The sequence below is a fragment of the Mixophyes fleayi genome, chromosome 5, assembly GCF_038048845.1.
Source record: "Mixophyes fleayi isolate aMixFle1 chromosome 5, aMixFle1.hap1, whole genome shotgun sequence".
Classification (NCBI taxonomy): Eukaryota; Metazoa; Chordata; class Amphibia; order Anura; family Limnodynastidae; genus Mixophyes; species Mixophyes fleayi.
Window position 1 is genome coordinate 168,154,123 of NC_134406.1, and position 24,244 is coordinate 168,178,366.

Here is a 24,244-nt window from a genome sequence, read left to right on the forward strand (position 1 = left end):
ATAGAGATTTAGTTTAAGGTCCAAAGCAAGCCCTTGCACAGTGTGGTTAGAAATCAGTGATGTTTGTTGTTTTGTAAATTGCATTGGGTCATTATCAGACGCTTAAATAAAAATGAAATGCTGAAATCTAAAATAAGTTCCAAGTCATTCACCAGCCACCCACTTATTGTCTTAAGTAGAATTTTCCCACGGACCCATATCTTTTTGCTGTTTCCTGGTGTGACATTGCCACCTACTGGAACATTGACCTAACTTAATTTTGAGCTCAACAGACATTGATGTCAAGTTGTATAAGAAAGCCCTTTTATATGTAGCTTTTAGAGGAAGAACTCTATTTTTACTATTCATGGTTTCTTATTTTATTCAGTACAACACCTTTTTGTACTGCAGATGGGTCTTTTCCAGTCCGCGGACGTTAGAAATATCTGCATGTTTAAGACTGAATGTTTTCCAAGGAAAATTAAATCATTCTACACATGCATGATAATGTGGCATACACTTAGTGATGGAGAAGACCTTTAGTCTATTTGTCCTCTTCTTGAGTTTTGGGTCCAATGACATTTACATGTGCACAGCGCTCAAAAATTTATACTTGATCCCTAAACATGAGTTTTAATTAATTTAACCACATAAGGTGTAATTCTGATTATTTATTTTTATAATTATTTTTTTTTTATTATTATTATTATTTCTTTGGCAAAAGCTGAATCAGTAATGTGCTACCTCTTAACTAACCTTGTACTATAAAGATTACAACCTATTAAACCAAAGCCTACTATTGGTTCATGTGCAGAATGGTGGTTAGGCCTGTGCATTGTCTTGTATTCTTTTTTGAATATAATTTTGATTTGTTTTCCTATGCTTTTTCTGAATGATTTATAAGGCTCTGACAACTTAATGGCCTTGCACTGTGATTTAAACATGTAGAATCAACACATGCTGATTCACTTCTTGGTAGCTGCCAAAACATTAAATCTTATTTTGCAACTGTTGGCCCTATGACCATGTTTTTTTTTTTTTTGCAAATAGATATTAATGTATAAAAAAACTTTATAGCCTTATTTTAGAAAGTAAGTGACTGGATTTTGCATTGAAAATATGTTCATTACAAGTTTTTTTTAATTTACGCATAGAGGTAACTCCACTCAAAAATTAGTTTTCCTCTTCCTACTCAATGTCAGCCCTTAATTATGGATGGATTATCCCTTATTCAACTAAATGGACACCAAACAAAGGTTGACACCCCAAAATGTATATATTGTGATTCGTCTTTCCACCACATTTTCTTGTTTCTTCCTAGCTCAGTAAGCTAGTAGTTAGTTTTTTTTATTATTGTTTATTTTATTGAGGTGTTTTACCTAAATATTCCCAGTGAAATCCAGAGGGTCCCTGTGTCGCACCGAGGACACTGGGGGCTCCTTGGACAGCAGACCCACCATCCCAGTCTGTAAACTGGTGTTGGGTTTCATTGGAATGATATGGCTCCAGTGCCACATCATCGGGCAGTCTGCCCAGGATTTCCTGTCTTTCCTTCCAGGGTCACCGTCATTAGAAATGGTCCCAGCAGCATTTGAAATCTGTGCCAGCCTGACTGGGAACATAACACTGGTGATTCCGAGTACACAGCCTGTAGCATCCGGAACCTGCCCCAAAGTAGCCTAAATACACCTGTTCTAGGTAAGCCCCTAGCTAGGGGTGTTTCTTCATAATATTGATTAGAATTGAGTAGAATTCTTATACATTCCCCATTTTCAGTACTTTTATAGAGCCTGTAGACTGGAAGAAGACCAGTAAAACTTATAGCAGAATATGTGGACCCTGTGACAAGGATATGCCTAACAACTATAAAGAAGCCCTATATAAAAATTGTATGCAACATAGAGAAGATACAGGGCAACCCCCAGAGCAGTTGGGGGAATTGAATGGATGGGTGATGAAGTATTTTGTGTCAAACAGGCTCTCCAGGCTAACCAAGGGGTTAAAAGGTCCAGGTCTCAATGTCTCAAATGTGTATGGAACTGGACAGCATGCAGGAGGTCTCCTTACTTTAATATGAGTATTCTCATGGAGCGGAATCTTCAGATAGTGAAGAGGAAGAGATCAAGGAGGTACCAAGATCATTTAACCCTGAAATAGTAGGATAGAAAAAAACATACCAGCCCCAACAACCTTACAAGGCATCTTTTTGAAGATAAACATCACATACGTGCAGAGTATTTATAGAAGATACAGTAAATAATGAGATCCTAAATAAAGCATAGGACATATTAGAAAACAATTCAAATGAATGTCGAGATTAAATAATGATTTCTTTCTTCTGAAAAGGACACATACTAAGTGGGATGCGTAGGTTGATGCTGCAGCAGCTTGTTTATAAGCTGAATTGGCCAAACCTTTACACCCTATGCACAGGAAGATAGAGAAATGTTTCAGGAAACGTCATACATCTTCAGGATCAGTGTTTAAAGCAGGAATATCAATGGCATCTGTATCTTAGTCATTGATAATCTGGTTGGATAATTTTATATCAAGATGTGGAAGGTCAGAGGTTGCTGAAAAATCTGGATATCAAGAAGAAAGGTATTGATTCCATATGTGAAACATCCTGAGATACAGTTATGTTTTCAGCTAAAAGCATAGCCTCAACAGTAGTAGCCAGGAGATCTCTTTGGCTTCACACTTGGACAGCAGACAATCAATAAAAAAAATTAGATTAATGACACTTCGATGCAAAGGTGGTGTGTTCTTTGAGAATACATTATTTCTATTACCTTACAATGGATAGCAGTAGATCCTTTTCTGTTCATTGAGGCAAGAGTTTAAAGAAGCCAGGACATAATACCTGGGTAAGCAATATTGAAGACAATATGGAATGACCACAAGCAAACAGTCTTTTCATTCCTTTAGAGGTAAAGAAGGTAGGTGGACAGAAGCACGGCTTGTTATTAAATGACTCTTGTCCCAATATATTATCAACAACTAAAATTCCTAGGAGTATAGATACATCTGCCATCATAGCCATATTCCTGGTGTCCCTTTCTTGTAACACCAATCCTTGCATTGGTAGAATACAATGTAAAATACCTGCCAGCCCTGCACATGGATGACACACTGGTTGACTACTCGAGATGGCATCAGATTCATCCAGGCAACTGGATGTAACAAAAAGATTTGGGGTACTGCAAATAGATTGATTGGCAACAAATCAAAATGTCAAAGCAGCACAATTTTACTCTTGTCATGAAATGAGAATAGACACACTGACAAAACCGTGATATTACAGAGAGTTATGTTTGCCTCCAATACCTCTCATAGCTCGCACATTGAGAAAATAGAGAAAGAGTGGTGTTGAAGTGGATAGCAATACTTCAATGCTATCCTTGCTAGCAATGGTTCATTTAGGGGTGAAAAATGTACAGAGAACAACAGTGGCCACTGTCTCATTGTTCAGATATGTTACATCAAGGATCCATTTTTCATTTATGTCCCAAAATTCTTTTTCCTTAAGGGTCTGGAGATTGAGCAGTACATACTCAAAAACAAGGGAGTCTCAAACACAGTTATGGAAGTATTACTACAAGCAAGAAAGGAAAATTCTTCAACTGTAGCACACAGTTTGTAGTATATTTGAGTTAATGCAGAGTCAAAATGAATAACCCTGTGGATGAAAGTATACCCCAAGTACTGGACTACCTTCAGGAGGGTTTATATTAAATATATATATTATATTGAACCTGCAGTACATTAAAGGTACATATTTCAGCACTTAGGGCCTGAGTCATTAAGGAGAGCAAAGCATAAAAAAAAGGAGTAACTTTGCACCTTGGACACACCATGTTGCATTGAAGGGAGAGGTAAATTTAAAATATGGGTACAGATTTATAGTTGGAGTAGGGCATGTCCTAGATCAACTTTAAATTTAAGTATAAAAATAAAGCTATCAAGTATTTGTGTGTTGCATGAAAAAGCAGTCTGTATTTCCCTTACATGCAAAAGAATAAACTAATTTGCACCCCTTACATTGTAACATGGCTTTTCCAGGATCATATGTATTCCTTTTTTTTTGCCTTCCTCTCCTTAATGATTCAGGCCTTTTAGTGTTTTTGTGGACAAAAGATTAGCAGCCAAGCAGCTAAAAGGATTCGCTCCTGCATTGCATAATTTGTGACACCATAGGGCAATAATTTGTCCTTGAGTCTCTAGTGTCAGAATCGTATGAGCCTCTAAAGAAGTGTCAACTTAAATGGCTTACGCTCAAGATTTTGTACTTGGTGGCAATCAGCCTGGGTAACTTCAGACCGTTATGGTGCAAAGAACCATTTCTTATATAGTAAAGTAATAATGAGAACAAACCTGGACTTCCTACCTAAAGAAGTGTCTACTTTCCATATAAACCAGTAAATCATAGTAAATTTTCCAGAAGCTAGTGGTGGAAAGGAAAGGAAATTGCACACCCTGGACTTGGTGAGTCCAATCTTTGTGTATATTTCAAGGACTGAAAAATATAGATCATCGATATGTAATCCCAGAAGGTCCTCGTCAAGGACAAAAACGATCAATACACATTCGCAAGATGGATAAATCCGGAAATTTATAGTACAAGCCTATAAGAGGAACGAGCAGGAGGTTCCTAAAGCATTGAAGATTTAACAAGGGCAATCACGACTTCATGGGCACACAGAACTCAAGCTTCAGCTAATAACTTATGCAGAGCTGCAGGCTGGACTTCGCTATATAAGTTTTCCAGACATTATCTCCTCAATATGATGGCAGCACAAGACACAATTTGGAAGAAGAATTCTCCAGGCTGTTTTATGGGACGTATCATTATTGTTGAGACTAAATATTCCTGTTCACCCACCGCAGGGTATTGCTTTGGTACCTTCCCTACGTACAAGCTGCCATGGAGCAAATTCTACTTGATTACAATGGAGTAATTTCCTTGAAGTACTCCATGGCAGCCCTTATAGTGTTATAGATGCAGAGGCAGCTTAGAAAGTTGCGGAAAGACAAGTGATGGAAGGAGGAGTCGTAGTATCTACCTTCCGGGGTATTCATCTTTTTCCTGTCTCTACTCGGCTGAATGAAGATAAATTCTGTACTGCAGCTGATGTTTGCAGCCATTGTAATCCACACTCTGGTTGTAGTAGCATATTGGTTATAACATACAAAATCTTAAATCTTGTAATCTTAAATTATCCTGATTTATACATGTTATGTACAATCTTTGGACTTGAAGGGGATGTCCACAAATAAATTAGTTAAAGTACAATACATAAATGTAAACTGATCTGTCTACAGTGAAGAAAAAGAGGGGTAATTTAATATGCCAGGACAACATTATCATCATCAGATTACACAAGTGAAGTTTAGATGTTTATAAACTCCTATAAATAATGTGTATAAACTGTTGAGTGCTAATGTCATTGCTTATAAGCAGTGCGTTTTAAAATCATGCTAGTGGTCATTATGAAATCTTGTGTATTGAAAGAAATAATGCACCTCCTACTGCACATGATTACAAATATTAAAAGTCACCTTGGAGATCGGTGGAGACCTGTATAAAAGCACTTGGCCTGTGTCCTTGTGTCACTATACAGAGCTCATAAAAAACATAAAATGTAGCAAATATTACAATGGCTGGATTACTTTGCTGACAGGAAGAGCATCTGAACAAATGCGGAGGCTGTAAAAACAATCTTCGAATTAAATAGAGTCCAGTTATATTTTCTAATGTTATAAATGAAACCATTAACGATTGTCTTTTGTTCTCTGGGTCTTGAACTTCCCACTTGTTATTACTTCTGTGTATGTCTTTACGTTTATTTTTATAATATGCTAGCAGAATAGGCAAGCATCCATGTACTATGATCAGTTCTGACAGTTGCAGGTGGCAGTGACATGAGTAGCCGCTCCTATGGAAGAATATTCAGTACCTGTCTCACTGTTGTGCAATTGGCTTCCACAGAAATACAGCTGAAGTCAGTGAATTGTGGAGGTGTAAGTAATGATTTGCTAAGTAAAAAGAACTGTTCTGACATCCAAATAAAGGTATATCACCTATGACTATGAAACAGCACAGACCCCGAACCTATGTTTTTTTAAATGCAGGTTCCATCTCTATGTTAAGAGTTAATGTAATTCTTGTTTTGTTCTCACTTATTAAATGAGTTGGATGTGTAGGTCCCATCAGAATTGCCCTTTGCAGTGTGTCCTTTCTTTTCTGAGTGCTAAAGTTCTCAGTGAGGAACATGTCAGCAGTGAGCTATGAAAACATGTATATGTGGGAGGCCTGATCTCTTGTGTATGATCTCAGCCAGACAGGTCTAAACTGTAATCCAGGTTACTTTCCTCCCGTTGCAGTTCCCAAGGCAGCATGAGTAGCAGAGAAATGCCTCAATTTAATTTCTTGACTAAAGCAAAATTATGAATGTAGAAGGGCTATACTTGCCTCATGCTAGTATTTTCAAATCATTTTTCCATTGTAAACAGATACATTGTAATTCCGTCTCTAAAAGGGTGAATGAGATTTAATGGTCACTGCTCTGTTTAGTATTGTGGATTATTACATACTAGTGTACATGATTTATTATGTGTGTGTGTTTATATATTATAATATATATAATATATGTGTGTGTGTATATATATATAATATATAATGTATATACACACACACACACACACACACACACACACACACACACACACACACACACACACACGTAAGCACGTTAACAAATACAGTTACTGAGGTAATAATTCTAACTCCTTCCCCAAATACTGCTGTGCACAGAAAGTGAATGATTCCGTTTATATTGGAAGTCTTATGGGGCAACATATTGTGTGTTACGTATCTTTAACATTGGTATCTTTAACATCAGTTATGTATAATGTAGAATCTGCCAGATCTGTAATATTTCCTTGTAGATGTATATAAAAACAAAAAACACAGATATCTAGATAATCAGAATGTTAATATAAATACAGCAACATTTAACATTACATAATATATATATCATACACTATATATATATATATATACATAATGTGTGTGTATATGTATATTATATTACACATATACATTTGTCTAATTGGAAAATTAGAAGTGCTGATATGGCTGATTAGGCAATTTTCCTCTGGAGAACTCTTTTCTCTCTTTCTCACTTCGCTCACTCTCTCTTCGCTCGCTCGCTCTTTCTCGCTTGCTGTCTTGCATTTTCTTGCTCGCTGTCTCTCTTTTTCTCGCTCGCTGTCTCTTTTTCTCGCTCGCTGTCTCGCTTTTTCTCGCTCGCTGTCTCGCTTTTTCTCGCTCGCTCTCTTTGCTCGCTTTTTGCTCGCTCGCTGTCTGGCTTTTGCTCGTTCGCTGTCTCTTGCTCTCTCTCTTTCTCGCTCACTCTCTTGCTTGCTCTCAATAAAATATATATATATATATATATATATATATATATATATAGTAGCAAGGAGACAGTTCTGCTCAGAATGCAGAAACAATTAGGGACACGGCAAGGAATTAAAGCAGATTTTTAGGGAAGAGGAGGTAGGATGACCAAAAGGTTCATAACAGCACATTATAGGTGACCCTAAACCTGATAGGTCTCTCTTAAATCCTTCTCTTGGAATTCTATCTGGGAGTTCTTAAAATGAAATAATTCACACTGCAGAATTTTGGGTAGGTTGCAGTGGAGGAAGATGGGAGACAGAGAGGCTTATTAGTAGTGGGGCATAGTAATCCATATGGGAAATGTAGAATGGTGTAAATTAGTGGTTTGGTTGTAGAGAGACAGAGGACAGGGAAGATCAAGATCAGCATGCGACAGAGGAATGGTTGTAGTCAGAGTATGAAAGTAAGCTGATAAAGAGAGGTAGCAGCCACACCTACATAAAGTATTTTTGTGACAAAATGTATGGCAGTTCAGTTAGGCTACAGAAAATAATAGGAGGAGCTCCGTTTTAGGAATGATAATTCTGGGACATCTGAGCACCATTTGGCTGTGAGCCACATACAGAATTTAGCCTGGATTTCACGTGCCAGATTAAGGATGGAAACATCTATCTGGTTTTATCATCTGAATATAAGTGAAACTTGATTCCAAATGAGCTGATGAGGTCGTTAAGTGATGGTGAATAGAGAGAGAACAGGATAGGTCCAAGAACTGAGCCCTGGGGTACAGCAGCAGAGAGATTGATCGTGGATGAAGATGTGTTTACAAAAGAGATGGTAAAGGAACTGTATGAGAGATACGGATAAAGCAAGGTCAAACCTGCGTCTTGTAAACAAGAGACTATAATTTGAGTGAGAAGAGAGGGGTCAGCAGTAGGAGAAGTAAATTGACCTTAAGATTTAACAAAATACGAAGGTCATTTTGCTCCTTTAGCGAGGGCAGGCTCTTTTTCATGTGCATTGTATATTTAATGTTTCATCTATTTTTAAGAACTGCTCTATAATTTAGTTTGATCAAAATTAATTCTTAATATAATATTTGTATGAAGAACATGATCTAATGAAATCTTTACCATTTAATTTAAGTAGATCAGTTTTGTTACAGAATACATTGATTGTTATGGACTTTGCAGATTAAGTCTGCAAGCATTTTGAATGTACTTTTGAACTTACTAGGACTCCACAAATTGACACTATATTTGTATGTTCTAAGCAAAGGAAGTGATGCACCCCATCATTTCAAATAAAATCATTATTCGCTATCATAGTCATCACATTTAATTATAAGGTGTCACAAAACTGCAGCACCAGACCTTCAGTATAATAAACCTCACTGTTTTTTTTTTTTTTTCTTACATAAATAACGCTACTTTTTTTGCTCGCGCTCCATAGAGGTGCCAGCAAAAACGTGCATTTATTTCATTTCAGCTGTCAGCTGAATTGTGCCTTTATTCATTTATTTATTTATTTTGTTAAAATGTTTCTATTAATATTTACTTTAGGTGGTGACAAACGGAATACAGTATATAAGAATTGTTTTGCGTGTTATGAGAATACCAGTCACCTGTGTATATTTAGTACGTTTATAATGTGCATGTCTGTATTTTTGCAGGGGCAAGGTTCCAACCAAGGACATTGAGGGGTTATTTCCTGGAATGAGAGGGGACTTCAACAGTGAGAAGTTTTCTGCCACTTGGTATCTGATAGAAAATCACTCCACCTCAAGGTGTGTGTTTTTGTGACCATGTGTTGTTTGCTGAATCACAGGTGTTTGATATCATGTTTACCTTGAATCATAGATCCATGATAAAATCAACTCTTAAGGGTTTTGTCCAATAATAGAGGTTTGCTTTGCTGATAGAAAGGCCTGTATGAAGAAGACAGACTGAAACCGGACAGATGATGCAATGTATTTAGTTTAACTTTGCAGAAGGGCAGGAACAACATTTTTAGTTTTTTTGTGCAGTCTTAAAACCTCAGAAATGTGCAGCTATAATGTGGCTGGGAACTATGTGCACAGTTCCCTGTCACAGACACAAGAAACATGAGCCGTTGCCCACTGTTTATAACACATGTTAATAAACCATGGTAAATGGATTCAGTGTCATTCAGGTCTTTGAATCCACAATTTAAAGGGAGATTTATATCTTGTGTATAAGTAGGGGGTATTTTTATTTTAAGACAACATATTTCTGAATTCAGTGGAAGATGAACAATTACCTTTTTTTTATTATATGTTTTTTGTTTATAATTTAACCTTGGTGGTAAGCACTATTATTATAAACACATTTAATATCCTTTCCTGAAATATAACTATGAACCTAGCAACAAGGTTATTTCACTTTAGAGCAGCATTACAGACGGTCAGAGGTTGGAATCATCTGACCCGTGTGGCAGAATAAGAGGTATAGATATATATTCATGATGACACCCAAACTAGGGTTTCTATCAAAAATAGAGGTCTGTGTGCGTGTGTGTGTGTGTATATATTATATATATATATATATATATATATATATATATATATATATATATATATATATATATATATATATATATATAAATATTTCAGGGGGATGGCCCACACACCCTAATTTCCAAATATATCGAAGGTGCTACACTGGTGTGGCTAGATGTACAATACACAATCCAAGATGTATATAGTCTTAGAGCAGGAGATGTTTTCCTGTTTCGCTTGCCTGCTACAAACTGTTTAAACTCCCATAATTGCAAGTTAACTACCCATCCTTTTCCTGATGCTAATTACAAATATGATTTTAACATTTCTATAAACCTATTCCTTCTTTGTATCATTCCAAAAAGTAAATGCAAAATAAATTAACACAAGACTGTTAAAAAGGATTTTAAAACTCGCACAGCGTAAACTGGTGATTCCCTAAAGTGTCCCAGGACACAAATCTGGATATTTATAAATAGAGCATTCGCTATATTTGTAATCAGCGCTTGTATTTTACTCCAACATCTGTTTTTAAAGCACCTTTTCACTCTCATGCCCTTTATTTAACCTGGGAAAGAGTGAAGCTGAAGGTATTCTGGGCACTTCTGTTTTGATTTGCTTGCAGTATGTTTTTTCCTTAAAGGAAATGTCTCGCTTAAGAATCTAAAAGCTACTTTCCTGACCCTAAAATATGCAATCTATGAAAACGATTGTTTAACTTGTCTAGAGATTGGTTACACGTTGTCAGTGGGGTTACAAGTCTTGGCATTGTCGTCTTCTTCACTGGCTTGGTAAGGGCTTGAGTACACTATTGCATGTCATGTACACTTTAACTCTTGGTGAACAGAGCATATCACATGGATCATTGATCCCTACACAGAACAGATAATAGGTGTACACTGTCTTTTTAAGAAACGGGTGATGATTCAGTAACGCGGGATGGGTAGTCCTCCTTTACCTAACAAAACTCATTCACATTCAGTATTCATTTTATTTGAGTATCAATGATCCCTATGCTTTACTCAACTCAATTAAAATACTAAGCTTCCAAGCAAAACATAAGATAGCTTGCGTAAAACTTGTATACTTGTAAATACATACATCAGAACAATAATGTGTATGTACATTTGGAAAAGAAGAAAGTCGAAAAAGTTGGTCATATGCAAACAGATGCTGTCGGCCAGTTTGAAAGTTTTCTCCTTACTTGACTAGAACTGAGTATATCTGTGGGCACAATTCATATCCCTGTCCAGTGAAGATGTACGTGGATTTTGATTTGCTTGAACTATAAAAGTAGTCCGCTACATTACATGCCTGGGACCCCTGCAGTTATGCTAGTATTGTTTTTTATATAGGAAACAATTTAATATGTTGCTGTTGTTGTTTGTTTTTAAATTTAAATAGTAAATAATAATTTTAGAATAAAACAAATATTTCCCCAACAAAGTTAGTACAAATGTTCATCAATTTTAAACAGAAATGAAACCCCTATGCCACTACTGTGTATTTTTAAAATAGAAACCAGTAAACACCTGATGTATTGATGATATTTTTGTTTCTTCAGCTTTGAACAGCTCAAAATAGCAGCCAACAACCTGAGAAAACAGGCAAGCAAGAAAAATGAGGGGAACGTGGCTTATGTGAAAGGAGGCCTCAGCACATTCTTTGAGGCACAAGATGCATTAGCAGGTAAACTTCTTCTAGTTTATCTTTCCTGAAACTTGCAGACCTAAAACTAAACCCTATAGTAATAAATTTTCTTTGAAAAGAAAAAAACTCACAACCTTGGCGCTAATTGTAGTGACCTCGATATAGATAAATAATTGAAATTAGCAAGACAACCAGCTGCTGACCAATAGGAGATATTGCAGACTCCCAGCTGTAATTCATTCTTTCTAATCATTTTATTTATCTGACTTATTTTGTGAGTTAAAAACAAAAGCATACATTTACTTATTATATGCTCTTCCCCACGTCAAAGTGTCAGCGGTATTTGCTGTTTTCTTTATGTATGCTTAAGGCTTCATACCCACTGACGTTAAACTACAGGTATTTATTAGTGATTTTGATGCAAGCACAACACTCTTAAATGAATCTGACAATGGATCCACTTGCTTCCAATGTCTCTATACCCTATTGCATTTTTACTTGCGTTTGTTTGCGATGCATCAATTACTGCATTCTTTTTGCTCCCTTCAAAGCATTTTACATAAGTTAAACATCTTGAGGTCAAAGGAGTGGTCTCCAGTGCAAGCAAAAATGCTAGTTAATAACTGTATTTCAAACATGATTACACAGATATCAAACGCCAATGGCTACCTGGCCTAACAGACCATTGAAAATCTAATATGATCTGCAAAAAACAGCAGGCTTGTAGGAAATAGCTACATAAAAATTACATGGAGTTTGATCTTTTATTCATATTGTTTTACATTTCCTATGTCAAATTGATTACACACTGAGCAATGTAAGCCTCATACACAGTGGTATTCGTGGGAAAGCATCATATTTCCGAGCAATGCCGGTGGGTCGGACCCGCCGGAATTGAACGCCAGTGGACAGGACGCCTGAATATGATATAGTTAATTTTCAGAATGATAATAAAATGTTTAATTATGATTGTTCAGTTTGCCCAGCAATGCAGTTGTTTTCACATTATAGGCTATCAAAATCTTTAGTATTACATACATTTCTGAAAGTCTTTTGGTTTAAATAGCATCATTTTCGATCGATCTTGTGTGCAGATGTAACTACATTGATATGGTCTCATTAATTGTGATGGAACTGCCTAGTTTGAGGAGCGAAAGGGCTAACAGTGATGGCCTGCCATCCTCGGAACTAGCAAAACGGACCCACTTATTTATTGCCTGGTGTGAAATTGTTATTTAAAGAGATAAAATAGTAATGTAAATGATTGTCTGAGTGCAGGTGTTTCCTATTGTTTGCATGTGTACGAAAGGGAGTGTGTATAATCATGTAAGGGTTAATTTATGCCAGTGAGTATTATATAAATATATTAACATGTTTAAAAGGGAGGCAAAAGAAAACAAGTCAGACTTAGTAAATGGCTAAATTAGAATACATAATGTTCTACAATGGGAAGTACCAAAACTTGGATATAGAATACCTAAAACATAATCCCCTCAAAAGCAATCACTTCAATCTTCCAACAATAATTTTATTCGTCATCAGATGTAATGACAATATAATGACAAAGAATAAAAAAAATGGAACAATACATGTAAAATAACTTCTTCATTAATGTGACAAACCGAGGGAAAAGGTTTATGCGGAGTGCGGCCATTCCTCCCAAAGTAAGGAGGAGGCAAACCTATTTCTTGGGGCGGTGCAGAGATAAGATTTTCTTTGATGGAGTGAGATTATTGAAATAAGATAGGGGTGAAGAGGGTGTATTTTTCGTGGCTTTCTTTGATGTACAGAGGGGCACACAGCCGTTTCCACTTTAAAGAGCTTAAAGTTTGTACAAGCTCAGTACTGGCAGTTTTTCAGGTCGCAGCCAATACATATAATAAATAGGGCCCTTTTTGCTTCTCCATGTTTCACTTTTCAAGCAGTGTAATAAAAAGTTTCACACACATAATTGACGTGTGTAAAAATAGTGTCTAACAGTGCTGATGTCCCTTCACTTTCTAGTATTACGGAAAGGTGAGAGTGGCTGTGGAAATGTTAAATGTGTTCATCCACATTATATAAATAATTTTCAGATCATGACTTTGCCTTATGATTTTTTGCCCTTTCAAATTGGAAACAATGATGACAATTTTACTTCAATATAGTATGTTTTGGATACAGTTAGGAGATTATTCTAATTTTGTCTGCATTAAAAAGAACAAAAAGTAAAATGTTAATAATAGTCCTTTATTAGTATGGCGCCATAGATTCCTTAGCACCTGGCAGTCGTTCAGATATGTAGAAATTAATATTTCACCAGCTCTCCAAATGCGAGTGTAGCCCAAAAGCACCCTTTCAAGCCATTGTTAAAGTTATTTTATCGTTTACTAATAATCATTGTCTATGCGATTTGTGTGGTTCCAACTCACAAAGTAATTTATTAGCAAAAGCAAAAGAATAACAATTTAAATAAATAAGTACAGGCGATACATACGCCGCGCTGTGCTGGATCCAGCTTACAGGCATTCAATCCTGAAGTCTGTGGTCAAAGAGACTGTAAGCTGATTCCAGAGAGCAATATATATACATTTAGTGTTACAGTAAATACAATACAGATGACTTGGCATGTGTCCATAGGTTCAGGCTCCAGGACAGTCCACTATAGTGTAGTTCATAGGTCAGTTCAAATTACACCCTCCAAGGGTGGGGGACAGCTCTCCAATCGGATGCATACTAATCTTCCTGCCAAAAGCTAGTTCAAACTGGTCTATTCACATTATACAAACAATACCATTCTGATCACTAATTCCCTATATTCCCTAACTAGCATACATGAGGTGCGATCTTATAGCTGATGGAACCGGATCACTAAGGATAAATAGGGGATTAGAATGACACCAAACATGATATGTTTCCTGTAACCTGAACCTTAGATCTCACTAAAGTGCATATAACATTATATAACACTATAAACTAAATAATATCTGTTTATAAACGACTGTGGGTTAGAACTATTATAAAATGAACTATGTACAAGTGAATGTGTAAGTGCATGCATGCGTCATTTATCGTGCGATTGCGTCATAACACGTGGCGTACTGATCGCAATCGCACGGTAAAACAATATTAATATACTTTCATCCAATTATTCGACTTTGACACCGTGCATCAATTTGAAAAAATAGACAAATGATAAAAGATGGACAGTAGTCATAAAAAATATTTTTTGATCTATCACTATAAAAAAGTTGATAGATATTAGAGAAACCATAAACGCTTAAAATATCCCTTCCATCTTTTATTAGCCGTACCGATGTGAAGTACTTGAAAACAGTAAACATATACATGGGTACAAAACAGAATAATAAATGCATGAATGCCATTAACAGCACAATTTGCAATTCATACAAAATCAATTCAGCGTAACACATAACATGGCCGCCAAGAATTAGACATGGGGTAAAGGGTCCTGTCCCTAAGAGCTTACATTCTAGAGTGAGGGGTAAGGAGAGAGAATAGATGCTAAAGGCACATTAAAATTTGCGTTCTAGGCCTGTAGCAGAGGAAGTAGCGGCTAAACAGTTGAAGTGGCAATAGGGTGGATTGAAGTGGTGAAAGATTAGGTTGAAGGGGTAAGCATATTGGGCAGGGAGGATGGGTAACAAGGTAAGAAAGTTGTGGAGAGACCTGGGAAGCAGTCAGTGTGTAGTGTGGGTAGAGGTACATGGTAATACAGACGAATTGGATGGTAATAAAGATGAATAACGTACTGAGAAACCAAATGAGAGACGCTGTTTGCAAGTGGATCATTAAATCAGCAGTGATCTTATTCATGCTTAACAGGTTAGTAGGGAGTGTCCAGGTAGTGAACGAAGCTGGTGCTTGAGGTAGAGGGTAGTAGGACTCACTCAAGAGTGATGGATTTTGTCCTCCAGTAGCAGTGACATCAGTTAGAGTATTATTCAGGTTTTTACCTCCAGTTTAACTGCGATATCAATCTTAATACACTTTGAGCAAAATACTAGCATACACAATCAGCGGCTGCAATCCACTGTTGGCTGTTTAGAGTAACAAACACATGATCAGTGATTTAAATAAACCCCCAATAACCTCTCATGACAAAGGCTAACAATAAAAGTCATAAACAGTGAAAGAACAGCATTCCATGTATTAAGAAAAAAAATAACATTTTCTTAATTCAGTTCAGATACTGGTGCACACAAGTTATAGATAAATACTTGTGGGTGAAAGAAAGAATGAAGATATTAGAAACTTCTCATACCCCCTTTGCCTGGTGTAGAGAAAACTAATAACTAACACTTATTTTTAACAACTACAACACATTAAAAATGTCCTTGTTTCCCTTGTGATTCTAGGCATTTGCAAATTGTCAGTCTTTTATAATACATCCAATGTCTAACCATTATTTTGGTGTAGTAGCCGAATAGATGTACTAATGAGGAACTGGGAAGCACACAGGTTTTCTTTCCTCTCACACCGGCACTTTCTCTGCTACTCCATACAACTCATTCTGTATTATACTTTACCCTGTATTTGGATAAGCAACCATTTAGTCACAATGCTGGATCTGTTGTACGTGGGCGGTGGGCGCTGGACACCATCCAGCAATGCAAAACTTGAGAAGCAACACCAACCCGTAAGATAAATATTTCTTTTCTTCTTGCCATTACAAAGTCATTTTGCTGCTGTTTTAGCACAGACACCATTTTTTAGTTGTGAGTGTATTCTGGAGAGATCTCTTTCAGACTGAAGTTTGACTTTCTGAGAAAAATACTCTTTAAGCACTATTCCTGTTTATTTAGATGAATACTATTATTCACAGGAACCCAAGTAAAACGTAATATATCGATCATTAGAATCCATGTTTGTTGTACAGTGTGAGACAGTCTACAACTAGCTCCAGGATGATGAATATTATGTAAAAACCTGTCTGAAAGATCATAACCAAAGTTTTCTCAATGTGTCGTAATACAGAAAAAATGCAAGTTCTGCTTTACATTCTGATGCAATGCCACTTCGCTTGCTGCCGTTTTTAGGCATGACTTTAGTGATCTTATTGGCCTTTCCATTATGAAAAGTGGAATTGAGGTCATTCATAATATTTTGATAGTTTCTAAAGGAATATTGACTGTACCGTTACTGAATATCAGAACAGCTCTATTTACTGAAAATTATCCAGTTGATCATTGAACACTACCAGAATTTTGTGGCACTCTGTCACGCATACCAGATCACTGGCTCAATAAATAAACTGTGCTCTTACCAACTATGCTGCAGCAGGTTTGCTCCTCTTATTTTTTAAATGACAACCCGAGCACACTTGCACTTTGATAGAAATCTGGAGAAAATTGAGACTGTAGAACTAACTGATAAATAAAATTCCAACGGTAGGTTGTGCCAATATTTTGGTCAATGTAGAATACCCATTTATCATTTCACGTGCGTGAATAGATGTCTGTTATGTTCCGATTTACAATAAGTGTTTCATTGTTTAGTCATCCTTATTGGACTTTTTGATGTAATGTTAAAAAACAGATTACTGACACGTTCCATACTTTTTATAAATGTCCCCTAGTTTGTTAACTAAGCATTTTGATGTTTTAATTGTCCTTTAATGAGTGTAAAATATCTGATCCTGTAATATTAGAAATGTGGGAGAAAGAAAGGTGACTTTGATGTGTGAATCATTGTTAGTAGTTATTATTGCAGTAGTCCCATCAAAGTCTTATACTGTTTCTGGCAGATTTCAATTTAATGTATATACAATCATTTCTAGTATCAACAGTCCTAAGTCTAGTATCGGTGTTCGCTGCTAACGAACACTAATTATTTACAGGACCATTTTAATTAGCTGCCACATTAGTGCCATATGCAGTGTGTGATCTATTTGTTTTTATGGCAGTTCCCCTCAAATTAATTAAACTGCAGACATCAGTGGGATTTTATAATTGCACGTTTGACAGTTAAAATTTCGGATGCTAAAGCTTCTCAGGGGATTGAACAGGAAAATCTGAAAATGGCAAATTAATTATTTTACTATAAGAGGGTATCTGTGTTTTTTCCTACCTTCAAAACATCAGGCTCTAGTTTTAATTTTCATTTCGCAGCTCAGATGCCTGTAAATTGTGTACAGTGGAATAGACCTGGAGAAGCAATTATGATGGTTAATTATAAAGGGTGAGAACGCATGCTCAATATGCTGATTTCTGTCACATTTTTAAAACCAATATTTGATTCTTTTTTTGAGAACTTGCACCTTTAAATGTACTTTCTGGAACTGTAGTTGAAGAGAGGTACAGGTGCTGGATATTAGTTACGGTGGATTTGACACATACCAAGCATTTTAACTGGCCATACACAGGCCAATCATACAACAGGATTGCTGTGTAGTTTGGCCACTTGTGTGGTGAAGCAAATTGGAGATGCTGGCTGTCTGGTTGGATCACTTGCGCACATTGAGGCCTGATTGTGCAGTCAGAAAATCCCCAGATACACACGCTGATAGTGGTCATTTTCCAGCGGCATTTACCAACATGCCTATTAATCATCAGATCAGTTTTTGATCTGATTAAAACTGGCATTGCATTGATATAGGGGTAACTTGCTTTAGTATTGCACAATATTGCCAGTAATATTGCAGCAGGCAGTCTGCCACTTTGACTTTTTATCTGCTCTAATATCTACACTATTATACACCTTATAGTAAATGCATAACTAACCAACTTTACAGTGTATTCACATGAGCCCTATAATTTATTAAATAATTATTTTCCACTGACCAAAACATAGTTACTTACAAAATTGCTTTAGTTAATTATGCCCCTACTAAATTTAGAAGATGCATGCAAATGGAGTAACATTACTTTAGTAAGCCTAATGACCACAATACTAAATACATGAAAGACCAGTATCGCAAAAATATAAGTTTGTCCAATGGGTGTAACTAATATAGGTGCAGGGGATGCAGCTGCTCTGGGGCCCACAGCTGGAGGGGGGGGGCCTTCCCTGTCAAAAACCCAAGTGTATATGTGAGGTTTTTTACACCATTGACTGGTATGTGGGGACCATTACAAAACTTTGTTACGAGGCCCACAAGTATCTAATTGCACCCCTGAGTTGGTCTGCTATAAAGACTTCTCCATATACCCATAAAAATAGTTCTTTAATTGTGACAGTACGGGTATTGAATTGTTTAAAAGTGGTATAGGCCTATCTCTGGTGCTAGCTTTTGTTGTTTGGTCTCCTCCGCTTTTAGAATAGATGTCTGCGCTACCATTCAGTAGGTTTACAGACCACGTGTGGTGCAGTGAAATAAAAGCCTGGTGCTATGTTAATAATAATCCTATAATTCATGAGTGATGCAAGTTATTGTATAAACATCTGTTTCACACTGGTGCCCGTTTTAGGACATACCTCGGTGGCTTAGTGGCTAGCACTTCTGCCTTACAGCACTGGGGTCATGAGTTCAATTCCCGACCATGGCCTTATCTGTGTGGAGCTTGTATGTTCTCCCCGTGCTTGCGTGGGTTTCCTCCGGGTGCTCCGGTTTCCTCCCACATTCCAAAAAACATACTGGTAGGTTAATTGGCTGCTTTCAAATTGACCCTAGTCTCTCTCTGTCTGTCTGTGTGTGTGTGTGTCAGGGAATTTAGACTGTAAGCTCCAATGGGGCAGGGACTGATGTGAGTGAGTTCTCTGTACAGCGCTGCGGAATTAGTAGCGCTATATAAATAGCTGATGATGATGATGATACCTCACCTGTGCCGCGCACTGACACAGATAACACACTCCTAGATGATTAGTCATTTTATAATGTTTTGCAGTAGATGGTAATTTATCTGAAATATTCACAAACATGCCATATGCTATGGTTTGCATGTTCCTTCCTTAGCATTCAGGGACTGTTCACCAGTAAAGCATTTGCATATACATGGGCAATGCATAGGCTGTAGCGAACAAATGTTTGCAATTATTCCTCCTGTTGATAAGGAATTTGTGTAGTTATTTATTCTTTTGGAAACCCCCTGCCTGATTGATGTGTGTGATGACATAAAGAGAATAATGTTTAGAAACAAAAAATACATAATATGACACAATAGCATTTTGTGATGCCCTTGTTTCTAGCTTTTATCAAATGGATAAAATGACACTTGTAACAGATGTATAAATCAAAACTGTACCTCCAGCAGTTTATGTATGTGATCCCTCGTTAAGTGTCAATGATGCATGTACAGGAAAAATAGAGCGCATGAATGATGGTGTGTATTGGAATTGAACCTAGGTTTTGTTTTTACTCTGTTCTTTATGTATATAGATTTGAATCCACCCAAATAAAAAGTCATGGTAATTGGTGAATCTTAGGCAGCAGTCACTCGATCATTTTAGGTGCTTTTTGTTCTGTGCTTGCTGAACACATATGCAAACAAAAACAGTTTGTGATGCATTGCTTCTGATTTCAATATATTTAATGGGTAAAAGATGCACATAGGCCGATCTGAAAAAATGCTCCAAAAAAAAAAGTAACTTTAAAATGTGAATAGCTTTATATAGGAAACCATTTGTCCCTTTTTCTTTTCATTTGTTTAAACTGCATTAATATTTTTGGCTGTGTCTCATCCAAGAACTGTCAATCACAGTATGAATGTGCTCCCGTTGAGTCATTATGACATAATTGAACTGCACCCAGAACACAGACATTTACAGTTTATGTCCCTGCGTCCTGGTACAGAGGCACGAAGCACTGTTGCTGGCCACAATACAACTCTGGCTACCTGTCAGTGCCCAGCAGGCAAAGAGCCTTCTAACCGTATCCCTTATCCTGACAACTTGGACACTCGATTAGGGCAACCTTATCCCCTGCATGTCATGTACCTAGATAAATAAGTAACATAGGATGAGGACCCCTACATGCATTGTAAATCGAGAAGCAGTGTTGGAGCAAAGCTCATTATCTGGATATCAAACAGTCATACAGCTTCAAGGATAGGATGTGAAATGGTATTGGATTTTGCTACAAAAGTAAAAAAAACTTTTTCTCTGTTGTAATATTACACTGAACATTTAGGGCCTGATTCATTAAGGAAAGTAAAGCAAAAAAAGGAGTAACTTTGCACCTTGGCAAAACCACGTTGCATTGGAACGGGAGGTAAATTTAGACTGTGAGGACAGATTTATAATTGAGGTAAGGCATGTCCTAGATCAATTTTTAAAATCTGTGTAAAAATAAAGCTATCAAGTATATGTGCGCTACATGAAAAAAACAGTATTAATAACAAACTCATTTGCACCCCTTGCATTGCTATATGGTTTTGCTAAGGTTCAAAGTTACTCAGTATTTTGCTTTACTTTCCTTAATGAATCGGGCCCTTCATCAATACTTTTGGGTGGTTCTATATTTAATCTGGTATTTGTAAATCTTCAAGACCATAGGAAAATGATGTATCTTATTGCAGTATATGAGATGCCATCCCTATGCTCTACAGGAAGCTAACTGGATTTACAAATGCAGTCATGTACATTTTAGCCAAAATTAATCCTTTCATCGGTGGAAAGAATCATTAGTATATTTAACAAATATACTGCTACATTTCTATTTAGAAGAGAAATGTTTCCTTCAAAATAGACCAATAAATATTGTATAATGTACATTTTAAATAATTATTAAATCTCTATTTCTACCACTGGTTTTGTTACACTATGTTAAGTTTGATATTTTTGTGTAAGAGTAACATGAACTGATGTTTTTGAACGGTTAAATATGACTAGTGTACACCTTCTGATGACCATTTATTTTCCAGCAATCCATCAAAAATTGGAAGCGGATGGTACGGAAAAAGTGGAAGGGTCAATGACGCAAAAATTGGAAAAGGTTCTAAAAAGTAAGTGTTAGGTTCCCAACAAACATCTATTAACAGCTAAACTGCTTCCTTTCATTCCTCTCCTGCTAACACAATCATGCTTATTTCCAAATATAAATTCACTTAGTATGTGGTGACTCAGACTCATTATGCAAAAAATGAAACGTATGATGATGGAGACTACCTGACTTCTCTCCCATTCCCTAAGTTATAAGAGAACAGTGTTTCCTAAGTTTCACAGTTTTGCCAAAATAATAAAATTAAAAAAAAAACCATAGTGTTTCGGTGATATCGACATAACTTCCTAAGTTAGGCCTTGCTTATTTCTGGGCTACACACACAACTGTCGTGAGGCAAAAATGTTATTTAGAAAGTTACACTCCAATTCTGCACTTTTGTGTGAAACATAATTTTTTATTAAATATCTGGGACATTTGATGGTGTATGCAAAATGATGTCTGTCTTTAGCACTGGATACTCTTTCAGCTGTAAAATATGTTATCAGAAATAGTTGTGTGTTCTATATTTATTATTTTTTATTTTGTTTTGGTTGTTTTACGTACAGGTGTGATAGGACTCCTGTCACTATAGACTCCATTGATCTGTATGTTAAACGTGACCTCCATACTACTTAGGAGGAACAGTAGGAGGCACCTAATATAGTGCATGCTGCACTTCAGGTGTCTTCTGCTTTTAGGCACATTTACCATGGTGATCACTGATCTCTGCGTTGTGTCAGTCACACTAACTGTGTTCACCATGTGGTGGAGGTAAGAAGACTACTGCTTTACCCAGTGCATACATAGCTTTACGCAGTTTATGTTTATTGTAAGCTTATTTATTTCTAAAATTCTGACATACATGTATTATAAAGGCTCATGTTTTGTAATGATGATTATCGTTAAACAGTACTTAGAAAGTGACAATATTTTACACAGCGCTGAGATTTTTTAGTAGAACTGCAGACTGAAACACAAGGAGAAGAAGGCTGTGCTTGAGAAATCTATCAATACAAATGGAACAAAAGAAATACAAGTTTTAAGGGGCAGGCTGGACATGAAAAGCTTGCAGAGGTCAAGCTGCTAAGAGGAGTCAGGGTAAAAGTGTCTGAAAATGAGTTTTCAGGATCACTTAAAATGGGCCTGTCACTATACAAGCAGAATAAACGATCGGCACGCTCCAGATTTCAAGGTGAAGAGAATGTTGTATTTATCGCGTTCCTAGCACTGGACCTTTAGCATTGTCCTTGATAAAGGTCCTGTGTTAGAACCAAATCATCGACGTAAAGACAAAACTTTTCTCCACCTTGATATTTGGAGCGTGACTGTCATTTATTCTGTATATTGTTGCTCCAGCTGGAAGCTGTCATCATGCACCCCACAGACGATTCCAATCCATTTTTATATATAGTGTTGTCAAACTGCTTCTTTCACTGAATCGGAGCGAAAAATTTGTACAAATTTAAACATGACATTTCTTTATATTTTAATGCACAATCTGTTTGCTGAATTTACAGATTAAGGGGCCCATTAAAATATTACCTCGGTCATAGCTGTAATTTTTCTTTCTTTTTTAACCAATGCTTATAGTGGAGATAAAAAAAAAATTAGATATCTCCCACATTTACTAAAGAAACATTGCAAAGGCACCAGTCCTGGAGCAGTAACCGTGATTTATCACCTCGCCAGTCTCCGTCATTGTGCGCATGTGTGAGCTGTCTGCTTGTCTCATGCGTGCGCAGTGGATTTGGAAACTCAGATCTGGACTTTCAGTTCCATTATTTAAAAAAATAAAAATAAAAAAAGACACATAAAACATTATACTGTATATAATATCTAACCTATACAATGTTTTGTAAAACATAATAAACTTTATTTTAGTAATTAGAGAAATATTAGTTAAACATTACTGCATTAAAAATACTTTATTCCAAAAATAAAGCTGGTCACATCATCCTGATATGGCGTTACCAGAACTTACTGCCGCAATACTTTATAAATTATTAAAAAAAAAAAAAAAGACTGTACGACCTAATGCCTGATTGATTTACTGCATGAATAGGGGTTAGACTTGCTAGCAGAGTTTGTGTAATTTGGCTAGATTGTTATTGAATGACTGTATAATATATGGGCATGCAACAAGTAAGTGAAATATGTTTATGCTGTATGTTGACAGCTGTAACATCTCTTGGTCTAATTGCTGCGTAGCCAGCTATCAATTCTCCAATGTTGATTAAGACTTTTAGCCTAAATTTGGATCCTTTCTTACACCTAGAGCTATAGTTGTTAAGGGAAACTTTGGCTTCGCACTAGTGCAGGTTTTAACTTTAAAGCTAAAAATTCCAGCAGAGTTTTAACTTTATTTGTATTAAACAATGATTTTAGCTCTGCTGTGTTGAGATTCGCTGGGCCACCCACACTGCTGAAGAGAGAATATGGCACGCAAGCCACCCAGAGAGACTGATGTAATTTTTTCATCTTTGCTTAAAGTATAGTCACTAGACCAGATAATGTAGAGACTTTCTGCTGGCAGTGATCAAAACAGACCAAAATGCTTCCAGTTTTTCCTCTTATTTTCTTTTGGGTAAAGGAATAATTAGGATAATTCAGGGGTAGAAAAATGTGAGCTATTTACAAGCTATATAAATGGCCTCCTGTATAAGGTAATCACAATAGCACGCTTGTAACCTCTGAATTGTGGAATGTCAATATTCAGAATGCGTTACCTGCTCTCCCTTATTCTAAATGAAAACATTATCAAATGTAGAAACCACAAAATGCCATGTATAAGTAAAATGATGTAAGACGGCAATATCTTAATTGGTGTTTGGGATGT

The 24,244-nt window shown here is 36.5% G+C and overlaps 1 protein-coding gene across 1 annotated transcript in view; it reads left to right on the forward strand.

The window, feature by feature from the left end:
* EXOC2 (exocyst complex component 2) overlaps positions 1-24,244 on the forward strand; it is a 127,572-nt gene that overhangs the window by 26,218 nt on the left and 77,110 nt on the right. The window contains exons 4-6 of the mRNA XM_075212988.1: positions 9,054-9,167; positions 11,464-11,588; positions 21,350-21,430. Of these exons, the coding sequence (XP_075069089.1) occupies positions 9,054-9,167; positions 11,464-11,588; positions 21,350-21,430 (320 nt within the window). The remainder of the gene's footprint in view (positions 1-9,053; positions 9,168-11,463; positions 11,589-21,349; positions 21,431-24,244) is intronic.